The sequence below is a fragment of the Pagrus major genome, chromosome 22, assembly GCF_040436345.1.
Source record: "Pagrus major chromosome 22, Pma_NU_1.0".
Classification (NCBI taxonomy): Eukaryota; Metazoa; Chordata; class Actinopteri; order Spariformes; family Sparidae; genus Pagrus; species Pagrus major.
The window spans coordinates 9,103,883-9,116,978 of NC_133236.1; the positions used below are offsets into that span (position 1 = coordinate 9,103,883).

A 13,096-nucleotide genomic window follows, 5' to 3' on the forward strand; every position below is an offset into this window, starting at 1 on the left:
CATTGACACAGCTGATTTCAGCCTCGTTCTTACAGCACTTCACCTTGACGAACAAACTGTGGATCTGAATGTGTGTGTCTAAGATAGCAGGCTATTAGTGGATTTTAAACAAACACACATTAAGAGTTGGACTGTTAACTCGTCTGAGTCATGTTTTATTTTGAGTAATTTACACGTGAACAATCATCCAAATATATTCTCAGTGTAAGGAGTGCCTTTTCTCAAATAAGGTCCCTTGGTGGTCCACAGGAACGTGAGGGAGTTTGCTTCTCTATAGAAAAGTTAAAACAGGAGATCGTCTGATATTAAACACTCTCAAAACTGACAGGATTGTTCTAGCTTCCACAATCTTGTTCACTCATTGTTCTTGTCTCCTGAACAGGTCAGAAGGTCCTGCAAAGATATCTGAGTAATGAGGGGATCAGCACCATCACAGAGGAGGAGCCATGTTATCCTCTGCCGTACCGAGGACACCCGTCTGTCCGTGGCGTCGACCACATCAGAGGCAGCCAGTGCTTCATCAACGCTGACCTCCACAACAGCGCCACCATCCCTTACCAGGAGGCAGCGTCCAAGAAGTCTGCCGCCTCCAGCTCTGCTGCTGTCCCTCCTCCTCTGACTGTCACCAAACAGTCAACGTCGCTGCTCGGAGGGTGGCTGGCTCGTCTCAGGCTGCTCAGCCACTGACTGAAGAGAAAAGACAAATTCTTCTCAGCCTGAACCTCAGGATGTTGGCAGGAAAAGGTTTTATGATGTCTGTTTGAGGCCTTCAGCAGCTGTGACTTTAAAACTGAAATACAACAGTTCATGGAAAACCAACTTCTGTCATGGATCAAAGATTTCATGGTGGAAAAGGTCGAAAGAGTTACTAGTTTTTCTACATTGACTGGAGTTTTTCAGGATTTTTCATGTCAGTTATCACCAAGAACTTCATACTAAAGAGTTCATGTTCACACTGATCAGTTCAATTTTACATTTTAACAATAAATAAAAGAAAATTGGAATATATCTCATTTAAAACCCTAGCTCAACTTGCATCTTATTGGCTGATGGGGCCACCCATTTGATGCTGTAAAAAGGGGGTGTGACGTCATGATTTATAGCTGAGACCTGCTGGCGATTGAGTCAGTCAGGTGCTTTGGCAAGAACTCGATACCATGACTCCAGTACATATGATGTCACCAGAGCATATTTGGCAAAAAACAAACACATCTGAACCTCACCTCTCTTTTAGCCTTAAAGGCACAGTGTGTAATATGTAGTGGCATCTTGCAGAATAGACTTAGCAGAAATATAATGTAATATTCATAAGTATGTTTTAATTAGTGTATAATCACCAGAAAATAAGACTTTGTGTTTTCATTACCTTAGAATGAGCCGTCTCCATCTACATGGGGAGCGGGTCCACTGAGGTCGCCATGTTGCACCGCCATGTTTCTACAGTAGCCCAGAACGGACAAACCAGGAACTAGTGAAGGCCTTTCGCATTTTTAAATTTAGCGGGCGGTACAAAACCTATATAATGTACAATGTTTATTAGCAGTACATTAGTTTCACTGAAAAGAAATGCTGCCACGTATAACGTTAAATATTAGCACACCGTAGCCTCAGTTTGTGCCTCTCAGAGAGCTGGTGGTAACAATGCGTTAGCGAGATTCATTTAGATTTATTGCAGGTCTGAACAAGTCCATATTTAGAAAATCAGTTTCTGTTCGTGAGGGCCACCATAGCTTCTGGAGCTTCTCCAACGTCTGCGGAAAGGGAGGGGTGAGCAAGAGAGTGTTGGAATCTAGAACCTCACCGCTAGATGCCGATCAATACTCGATGTATTACACACTGTACCTTTAAAGATATTCAAGAAGTGAATTTGGCTGCTGAAACCTCGTCTTTTTTTTGTTTGTTTTGATAGAAAATTTGGAAATTTTCTTTTTCAGTACAGCTAATTAAAAAGGTAGTTGTGTTTTTCACATCGGAATCTGAAAAGCTAATCTAGTTCTGAATTTCAAACAGTTTCTAATGAGAAAACTAAGAAATCCGTTAATAAACTCACTTTTCAACAATTCTTTGCAAACAAAATTTCAGTGACAAAGTTTGGACCTACTGACACTTCCAAAATACTCTAAGATTTCTGTTCACGGCAGCCTAAATCTGCTGGAAATGAAGCTGGTTTTTGTTTTCAACAGATTTAGTTAATTTTTTTAATTGTTTTTCAAAGCTATAGGACAAGAAAAGTATGATTAAAGTCTGTAAAATCTAAAGGAAATTTTAGAGATCCAAGAGATTAACATTAACGTTTCAATTCAAAGAGGAACAAATCAAACCTTGGAAAGAATTTCTAAATATCACAGCTGCCATATCTCGTCTTTCCTCTCAATCTCAGGAGCCCTTAGTGCCTCTCTTATCTCTCCTTTCACTGTCGATTGTCTGGACAAAACAGTTTGTAAATATGTTTTATAGATTGTATTTTATAAACTGCATATTTCCTTCATATATCTAAGAATAGTGTGCTTTTCAGAGTATAATGAATAGTTTAGTGAATAAAGCTCAACATGATTACTTAATATTTCTGAGGCTTCACAAAGGTCTTGTTACAACAGTGATAACAATAAAAACTTGTTTTTAGGAGAAATAAATCATATTTTAAATACACAAAATGTCAAAGTGAGCATGGGAAATAAGAAAATTACACTCAACACAAAGTTTACCAACAGTTTTTTAAGGACATGTACATTTTAAGAAAGCAGTCCTAAGGTTTTCATTAAAAACAAAACTAAATAAGAGAAACTTTGAATTTATTTTGATCAAACGGACATGAAACCCTCTCAGCAGCTGGTGAAGCTCACAGCTTACAGAAAATGTCATTTTTTTCTTATATTTTGGTTTGAGAGTGAAATGTCAGTGTTCAGTTCCTAAAATGCTGCGTTGCATCCTGAGATGTTACCTTCTAAATCTCAAAAGTACACTTTATTTTTAGTTTTCTGCTGAGACCTTGCCGAAGGTCTGCTGGAAGCAGCTTTACATTTCAGTTAAAACTAACTGATCTGAAGTATTTCAGGTGTGGCTGTAACAGCTTCAGTGGTTCTTCTTCAGGTTCTTTGAGGAACGCCTGTGTGTTCGAGGTTTCTTCTTGTGCCATTATGTAAAAAAAAAAAACGTTGTGATGGAGTTCCTCAGGGAAGCGTCATGGATCCCCTGATGTTTACATTCTAAGAAGCTTCTTGCGTTTCCTCACAGATCTTTTTCTTTTACAAAGTATTTCCTGTTCATGTTTGGTGCCTTTATACTAACAAAGCATTATGCTGCAGTATGAAAGCCTGTATTAAAGACTATGCGAGTGTAAATATCAGAGATTACCTTTTATGTTCTTTGCTGGATAGAAATGCGGAAATATTAACAATTTGAAGAGTTTAGATTTTTGATTTATGAACATCGCATTTCTGTTCTGAAAGAAGTGGCTGCTGTTCAGTTAAAGTTACTTTGCTTCACTTTAAGATGAAACTGATCCTTTGTTTCTTGCTCAGGATTTCTAAATTTGCAGCAGGATGATCCTGTTTGTATCATATCATTCATCTGTTTTGTCCGGTTGAGTATTTTGTAAGAGTCACTCAGTTTAACTGGTTTAATTTGTTTAATTTGTAAATCTGAATTATTAGAGCTCTGCAGTATGATGCCTCTGTACTGCTTTGTAACTTGTGAAAAATATAAAAAATAAAGTGCAATTTATTTTGAAAGCTTTCATCTTCTTATCTAACAGCATCATTTTGATGTGATTTAACAACTTTTAGATCAGAAGTAACAACATACTTAAAGAAAAAGAAGAGAAGTGCCTGGTTTTTGAAAGATTGACATTTTCTTTCCGTAAAACAATTAAAAAATTAATAATTAATCAAAGATCACCTAGCTTCTGAAGAGCTAGAAAGCTACTGGATAAATCAAAATGTTCAGATGTAACATTAAATGAGTCTGAGTTGAGTTTTCTCACATAAATCTGAAATAAATAATTTCGGCTTTGTATCTCATATTTTACTTTTTAGTTTTTGTGCATTATTGTGGAGGTTGAGTTTGTGTCTGTGTGGAGGTTGTGCGTATCATTGTGGAGGTTTTTTGAGTCTTTGTGGAGGTTTTGTGTGTCTGTGGTTGTTCTGTTTCTTTGAAGTGATTTTGTTTGTGATTGTGGATGTTTTGTGTAAAGTTACTATGTACTCAGGTCGTGTACTTAAGTACAATTGTGAGGCACCTGCACTGTCCTTCAGTATTTCTATTTTCTGCAACTTTAAACTGATTTTTGATTTATAGTTTATTTAACAGGTTTAGTTACCAGTTACTTCACATATTCATACTATTAATAAAAAATATTAACTGATCAAACTTGATTTATTAGAGTAAGCCAAGGGGAGCTTAGCTTAAGCTTGAGGAGTTCAGGACAACAGCAGAAGGAGAAGTGGTTTAGTACAGGTACTCATGTGATCCAAAGGTGATTCAAGTGAGGACTGGCAGGAAGTGGGGAGGGCAGAGGAAGCTGTTCAGGAAGCAGAGGCACGGCTGGTGGGAATGGTCACATGGGCCCAAACTGTGCTATGATCCTTTCTAACTCCCCAGCTGAACAACATCAGAGGGAAGGAAAGGCGCTACCTAGTTCAAGAGGATGTGAGAGCAGAAGTGGAGGAGACGGGAACCTGCAAGGCAGTGGGAATGAAGCAACAGGGCGCTTGGAGAACATGGGAGAATGCGGTGGAGAGGAAAGTCAACTGGGCTGAGCTTTGGAAGCCACACCACATCCAATTTCACATCCGGGCAGTGTACAAGTTGCTTACAAGCCAATAAAACCAGCACACGTGGCAAAGATCAGCCTTCAGAATTTTGGGCATGGGGGATAAAGACAGAGGAGAGCAATCTGCAATACCTGTGAGGCATCAGAGAAGGTTTCAAGATGGCTGTTGCTCAAAAGACATCCATGGAGCTAGCCATGTGGACTACGGGTGTCCCGATCTCAATTGTAAGTCGGTTGAGATGGAGTCAACTTTTGGAGAAATGCAGCCTGACATCACGTTGTGGTGGCCAATCACATGAACTGGCGATTAGACTACGACTGAAGCCACAGTGGAGTGTAAAGTAATGTGTCGTGTGTATTCACTCAGTTTGGCTTCGTGCACCAGTTTACACTTACATCTGTGGGTGCTGGTGATCACTGTAGGATCGGCATGTTTAACCTACTGCTCTGATTGGTCAGTTCACACAGGCCTGAGCCACCACAAAACTAACATGTCCCCGGTCAGTTCTGCTGGTGTTTGAAGCTCTCAGCTCGCTTCCTGAATGTGCTCCATACCACAAGGCCTCCACTAGTTCAGAATGAGGATGAATACATGACTGCAAGCCAGGTGATAATCAGCTCCTCGATTTAATCTGACACAGTCACAATTAATTGTTCAGTCAATTTAATGTCAAAAAAATCTTCAATTTGCTTGTTTTTGTCCAACCAGAAGCCTAAAACTCACAGACTCTTCATTAACTGTCGAAAATGACAAAGAAAAGCTGCAAATCGTCACGTTTAAGAAGCTGGAGCGAACGTTTGACATTTTTGCTTGAAAAATTATGAATCGATTATCAAAATAGTTGGCGATTAATTTTCATTTGATCTACTGATCAATTAATCAAGTAAATGCTGCAGCTCCTGTCACAAGCGAAAAGGTTGGGAACCAGTGGCACACACCTTTATTAACCGAGTTCAAGTGTGAAGCATGGTAGAGTTAGAAGGCTGATGGCGCCATCTGGTGGACAAAGTCAACTACTGTGAGTAAAGGAAAGCGTCTCCATGTAAGTTCTGTCACATCAATAACTAAAGTATTTTATTTCTGTTGATCAGACAAACTTTTTTTTTTACATGCGCCCCTTAATCAAATCAATTCAATACTTTATTGCCATGTTAACACAGTTTATAGGAATTTGCCTCAGTGCAGCCCTCAAAAACAGAAAAAAATAAATACACACATAAGTATATAAAGCAACAACAACAACATAAACTGTTTTCAAATGTAAAACCATTTTAACCTTCACCAAGAGTTTGTTTGCCTGAAAACGTTACAGATTTTAAATGAAGTCTGGTGGTAAATAGGCCACGACCTCATACCCAAGTATTACCCAACTTTTTCCTGTGGCTTTAAAGTGACAGAGATTTTTCAGACCAATCAAAGCTGATGCGAGAACACATTTCACCACATGGTAGATGACAGAGAAAAATCTTAATTTTCCTGCCTCCACGTATAAAGAATAAAGAAAAAGGCGCTATAGGTAAGTTTTAAGTGATCAAAGAAATGGCCAGTCAGAGTAAAAGACGCTGAAACCAAAACTCTTGCCTGATCTCCCCCTGATGTCACAAAGCCTTCAGCAGAATAAAGACGTTTTCTGAGGAAAAGTTTAATTTTCTAGAAAACAAAGAGGAAGTCTGTGAGCAGAAAGTCTGTGAGAAACAGAAGAGAGCAGAAGGGTCGTGAAGAACATGTGAAACAGGAAGGATGGTGTGGGTATGTGCATGTATGTCAGAGTGTGATTTTGACTCTGTGGTCTGGTTGTTGGTCGGTGTATAAAAGTTTCACAGTCAGTGCTGTGAAACTGCAGTTCCTCCTCTGCTGAGCATCAGTCTGCTGCGAACACACCAGACTGCTGGACGTCCAGACTGCAGCAGGTAAGATCAGGAGTGTTTGTTCTCTTATCAAATGTAATTTTTATGTAGGTAGTAAACAAAACCAAAGTAACAACATTACACTCATCTCTGTTTAGTTTGATTTTACGTTTAGGCAAAAATATACCTGAAAATATGGACAAATTATAATCATGTAACGACGTTTAGCTGTGTTTTGTAATTTGGATAAGGGTAAATTACACAAGATTTGATTTTTGGGGATGTTAAATCATTTAGAAACACTACATAGCTAATCTAAAGTGTTTTTACAGTGCAGACAAACAAAAAGGCAAGGTTCCTACAGTTCCCTTGATGCTTTGGGGGTTACAAACAGGAAGCATGAAGTTGCCAAAAATGTATTGAGTTACACAGTGGGCTACAACTTGAACTTGAACTTTTTAGCCTGATTTTTGGCAAATTGGTATCATTTAAAGTATGCCGGTTTAACCATGAATGTACAAATAACTATCACTGTATTAATTTGATTCTAAAAAAAATTAAAAATGTGATCATTCTCAGGCAAGGTCTGGAGTCACACTGATTTTTAAGTTTTATGGATGTTTAGTAGTGATTGACATAAAGATAGTAATATCTTCTAAAAGTGTAAGTCACACTGAATCTAGAAATATCTGTTCGATACGCCTCATTCCTCGTAGCAGAAATTGAATATATACATAGGAATAATACAAAAAATAAATAAAACAAAAAGCAACAACAACAAAACCCACTCTGAATTGACAGTTCAACTAGAAAGAATATTGTCGTTCTTATTGCCAAGGATTCATTTAGTTACGCTGTGGGCGACAACTTGAAGTTAAACTTTTTAGCCTATACTTTGGTAAATTAACATCATTTAAAGTAAGCCGAATTAGCCCTTAAGCCGTTCATGTTATCAATGTACCCATGAATGTACAAACAACTGTCACTAGATCACTTTGATACTGAAGAAAACTTACAAATGTGATGATTTTAAGGCAAGTTCTGGTGTCATAAGAGGTGTCTTTCTTTCTGTGATTTCTAAGCAGATTTATAAATGTTAATTAGCAATGGAGCTCAAGTTGTGGTTCTACTTTCAGAAAGTGTAAGTCACACTGAATCTAAAAATCTGTGTTTAATGTCTGTGTGTTTAGATTTGACCTATGACCTCTGAGAAGGGGTGTGATTTTTAAAGTCAAATTTTAACTAGCTTAATTGCGTCTGTCCCCTGCAGCCATGAGTCGACGGCGTGTTTCTGTCAAGGATCTGGGCGTGGTGGACTGTCAGGGCTGGCTCCTCCGCAGGAAGCAGGGCCGCAGCTTCCTGGGTAGCAAATGGAAAAGATACTGGTTTGTCCTGAAGAAGAGCTCTCTGTACTGGTACACCGACCAGATGGTGAGTCACAGCCAATCTTAAAGTGCTCGTAATATGTTTCATGAGAAGGTTTCGCTGATTCTTTCTCTGTCTGAGCACACGTAAGAACACACTATCTGATATCGGCCTTTTAGTGTTGTTCCTGGAACAGCATAATCAATGTTGCTCCAGGGCCGTCACTAAAGCTGACCACTTGCAAAATTGTCTAAACCTAACCAAACAGACAGAAAACTGAAAAGAAACTGAAAATAATAAATGAAGTTAGTGTTAAGTATGATAAAACATTTCAAACTGGACATCAACCGTGGTCTCTGTCCTGTAAGCAACCCACTCAGCCACAACAACCTGATCCAGGGATTGTTTTCGATGCTGTTTTGTAAGTTTAAATGATGTTTCTTGAGCAACATTAATTATGATGCTCCAGGCGCAACTCCAAAACAGTGATATCAAATACACCTGTAACAGTTAACAGGGCTGATCTCTCACATATCAAATTGTTATGCTGTTGGCTGGCTCCACCTACATCTCATTAAAACATAGAAATTAATCAGTTCACAAACCTAAGACTAAGAGAAATAGAAGATGTCATTATTTTTGTCTTTTGTGACATCACCAAAGCACCAGCTCTGATTGGCTTGTTTGAATAATTGAATTTTCTCACTTCAAGAAGGCGTTGAAGCGGTGAGGAGGACCTTTCAAGACCGCATATATAAGCAAATCACTGTTTCACATGCTGGCCAAAGTGACGAGGAACATGCAGGCAAATACAGCCTGTGACCAAGACCACCGAGCGCCTACGTAGCTCTGACAGGAAGCTGAGATCAAAGTTTAGCTAATAATAGACACAAATCTATGATTGTGAGCAGATTTCAGTGTATTGGACTGTTTGCTGACAGGTGTTATTTCTCCTCTCTGCAGGCAGAGAAAGCAGAGGGATTTATCAACCTGTCCGGCTTCACCATCGAACAGGCCAAACAGTGCAGGAAGAAACAGTACGACATATTTTTTTCTGTTGCGTAACATGTAGTGAAGGTCGGTGTGGCTGGAGAGAAAAAAAAAACAAAAACCACAGTCAGTATTTCTGTCTGCAGTCGATCATTCTGCTGCAGACGACTGCTTCACACTCTGTTAGTGTACAGCTTTGTCAACATGCTGCACACATCCAGCTCTCTGAAAGCCCCCATGATGTAGAAAGTGAGACTTCCTGTCTTTTTGATTATAAAGCAGGTGTAAATGCTCTATAAAAAACTGTGAAAGTATCAAAACACTGAAACAAGTCAACACGGCTTCTGCAAGGTTGTGATCAGTCAAACCCCCAGCACAGCCGTGGCTGTAAACACACAGACAGAGCTGATGAGATCTGTGATGAGATCTTTATTCAATGTTATTAATATCTCGCTGCTGTGTTACAGTGCCTTGACAGCCAGCCATCCTCTGGTTGTGACCATCTTCATCGCTGCAGAGAGCTTCACAGACATGAATAAGTGAGTATTTGATTTCATCTTAATCTAATAATTCTGAAACGTTTTTTTTTTGTGTGTGTATTGTATTCGATTGTCTTTGTATCTATATTTTTTCATCCAGTAATGATAGAAATAATTGTATCCATGCTAAGCACGTGCCTGCACAGAAGCAACAGTTGGTCAGCAGCTGTCACCCCCCCTTAGGTTTGGTATGGCAACACTGCTTGGACAAACCACACAGAAATACTGTATACTGAATACTTCATTTGCTAATGATTATTTCAGACCGTTGTGCATGGTTTATGTCGTAGCACAACATTGCCAAAACATAAAAACTGTAATTTCTCCAAATGTTTGGACAGTACACAATAACTGCAATATGAACACTGGAGAAAAAAGCTATGCCACAACACAACCACACGCTGCCATCCAAAATAATCATTAGCAAATTAAATCATAATCACATTGACATTTTGTAGAAACATTCATGTTCTCCTCAGGATGAATCGTAACAACTGATCCTCTGGCGCCATCGTCAGGTCAACATTTCAGTTTGTCCAGTAGTTTGGTCTATGACTAATATCTGCAAGACTAATGACTGTCCCGTCAGCCACTGAGCAGTTTGGTGCAAATTAGCAAACGTCAGCATGCTAAGTTAACATGGCTAATGTTATACCTGTCAAACCCCAACATGCTAGCATTGTCAATGTGAGCATGCTGTTGTTAGCATGTAGCCCAAAGCACCATCTCATAGCAGTTTAAATGGCTGTCATCTATGCACGCTGGCATCTGAAACTCAGAGTCCTTACTCACTGTCCTTAATGACTCTGTAAGGACACTCCCACACAGAGTTTAAAGGAAATGCAACTCCCCTCCAGTTAGTTAGAACTCTTGGTTGAGAGGTGAAGTGTCATCAAGAAACTGAGACAAGTCCAGCTGCCTACGATACAGCACTTTTAGTTTTGTTTGAACTAAAAGTGAACTAAATCACTTTAGGGACCATTTACCGTTAAATAAGTACTTTTACTTTTGATACTTCAATAGGTTTAGCTGATAATTAAGTAAGTAATGTTTTGAATGCACTGAACTCAAAAAGATTAAATCTCTGGGGAGCAGAAATGTGATCAGCACATTTGAGCAAAATCTGTCCATGACATTTTGATAATTGATGCCAGCAGAGATGTTAGAGGGGATTTATCCTCTGAGGACATCTAAAGCAAACTTCAAGTCAATCAAGCTGATAGTTGTTGAGCTATCTTACTGTGGACTTGCGGTTGTTCTTTGTGGCCACACAGGCAGTTTTATTTATTTTAAGATGTAGTTCCTCTTCTAATTGTTTCTCAGTAATCGTCCACTTCTTGTTTTGTGCTGTAATGTGAAACTGATGAGTCAGGTCATGTTGAACGCTGCTGCAGCATTAAAGGCCTCGTGTCTGTTTGCAGGTGGATCAGTAAACTGTCGGAAGCAGCCGAGCCGTGTGAGCTGGTCAACGCCGAAGGTCAGACTGTTCACACACAGTGTTCCATCTTTAATAATAAACACAGACACTTTAAGAGTGGTTAATATACATAATGAATACAGGAATCTCTTTCAGTTACTCTTCTTCATTCCCCTTCCCTTTTCTCATCTTCCAATTTTCCCCTCTTTCTTCCCTCTACCCTTTGACCCTTCCTCCAATTTTCTTCCATTGTATTGACCTTTTCTTTTGTTGTTCTGTCCTTTATTCTTTCATGCCTTCTCCCCACCTTTCTACCTGTCATCTCTTTCTCTCATCTTTTTTGACATCTTCATTATCGAGATTCAAGATTTTATTGTCATTGTGTGAAACAACGACAGTGAAGCATCTCCCTGGGCTGATACGTGCAGAATATAAGATAAGTTGGTAATAGTAATATAAAATAGAATGAGAGTAGGCATTAAAAGGTCTGTCAATGTATTTCTTCTACAGAACAGAAGAAAAGTTATCCAGAATAAATAGATATTTAAACAAAAGAAAAGTCAGCACATATTTACACACAGTTATCTGTAATCGATCCAGCTAATTATTCAGGTGATAACTGGGTATAAAAACACTCAAAACAGGGAGGAGAATGTCAAAGACGCCACTTTCTTCTTCCATTTCTTCTTTTCTGTGGTGCTCTGTCTTCCATAGTTCCTCTCTTCACTCGCCTGTCTCTTCTGTGTGCAGAGTGTTACAGTGAAGACAGCGATCAGGACGGTGATGAGAGTGAGTTGACTTCCTGTTCTCTGGACCCTGAACAGGAAACAGCAGAATCTGAAAATGTGAGTGTCAAAGTGTTGAAGCAGAACTGCGACATGAATTCAAATCCTGCCGACACTCTAACCCAACACTCTGTCCTCCTCGTCTTCAGCCTTTCTGTGAGTCTCCATCCAGCGCCTCAGCCCCGCCCCTGACACCAACCATTGAAAACAGAACCAGAAGCACCTCGGAGAGCGGTACTTTGAACAGACACAGTGGAAGAAGAACACCTGTAGTTGGAGGGAAACGCCTGTCTTGTCCTGACCTCCCCGGACCAGACAAAGCAGGTGGAGAAGTGTCCATACGTCTGATCCAAGTCGGAGAAGAAAGAGAAGAAGACGTCGTCCACGGTGAACACCTGGAACCACACCTGGTTACCATAGCACCTGCTGATTTAAAGGGCAATTTGAGCAATTTTACACATAAAAAAAATGTACACTTTTTATTTGTGTTGGTGGGTATAACATTTGTGAAAACAGTTGTATAAATCTTCTAGTGTCTCTAGAGGGAGCTGTGAAATCTGATAATGTCCTCAACTAGTGTCACTGTAGCTGCTCCTCATCCCTGCTGCAGGATACATTAGCCACTACTAGCGTAGCACACCTGAATGTAGGTGCCAGGTTTTGAAAAGAAAGAAAAATGTACGGTAGACAAGATAGCTCTGATTCTGCTGCATCGATTCTGACCCTTTTACATCTGTGTGGATCTCATCTTCCTTTTTCCAGGGAAGCCTCCTGATGAGATGGAGTGCCTCTACAACCACCTGAAGGCAGCCAGCTTGTCTCCGATCGGTCAGTCCAGTAAGCGGGACTTCAGAGCGTCGTTCATCAGGCGATGTCAGAACGACAAAGTCAACGAAAAGCTTCACCTGCTGAGGATCCTCAAGAGCACTTTAAAGGTGAGCCAGCAAAAGAGAAAAAATATATGGATGCCAAAAGCATAGGGCTGCAGAAGGTTAGGAGAGAAAATCCTGAAATCCTAAAAAAAAGACATAAGATTTATATCGATCTTATAATCTCACCATATTTCCCAGAATGTTAAAACTTACTTCAATTTCCATGTAAATTAACATTGTTTTAAAGTGGTTTTCTCTTGATTTAAGAAAGAAAAAAAAAATTAAAGTGACACTTTTTTTTGCATTAATGTCAATTATGATTGTTAAAACTTGTGAAAACAAAAATACACAGCTTGTTGTTCAAGCATGTTCCTAAGACGAGACTAAGCCTCTACATGCTAGCATCTCTGTCAGGGTGTAATTAAACACAGCGGTGCTTTGAGCTAAATGCTAACACGCTCACAGTGACAATGCTAACTTGCTGATGTTTAGCAGGTAATATCTGCTGG

General features: G+C 39.5%; 1 protein-coding gene across 1 annotated transcript in view; it reads left to right on the forward strand.

The window, feature by feature from the left end:
• The window catches only part of cnksr3 (cnksr family member 3), a 50,972-nt gene that overhangs the window by 35,489 nt on the left and 2,387 nt on the right, over nucleotides 1–13,096 (forward strand). The window contains exons 13-22 of the mRNA XM_073492423.1: nucleotides 383–679; nucleotides 4,600–4,743; nucleotides 6,638–6,682; nucleotides 7,890–8,050; nucleotides 8,948–9,021; nucleotides 9,442–9,513; nucleotides 10,935–10,990; nucleotides 11,681–11,775; nucleotides 11,865–12,102; nucleotides 12,478–12,650. Of these exons, the coding sequence (XP_073348524.1) occupies nucleotides 383–679; nucleotides 4,600–4,743; nucleotides 6,638–6,682; nucleotides 7,890–8,050; nucleotides 8,948–9,021; nucleotides 9,442–9,513; nucleotides 10,935–10,990; nucleotides 11,681–11,775; nucleotides 11,865–12,102; nucleotides 12,478–12,650 (1,355 nt within the window). The remainder of the gene's footprint in view (nucleotides 1–382; nucleotides 680–4,599; nucleotides 4,744–6,637; nucleotides 6,683–7,889; nucleotides 8,051–8,947; nucleotides 9,022–9,441; nucleotides 9,514–10,934; nucleotides 10,991–11,680; nucleotides 11,776–11,864; nucleotides 12,103–12,477; nucleotides 12,651–13,096) is intronic.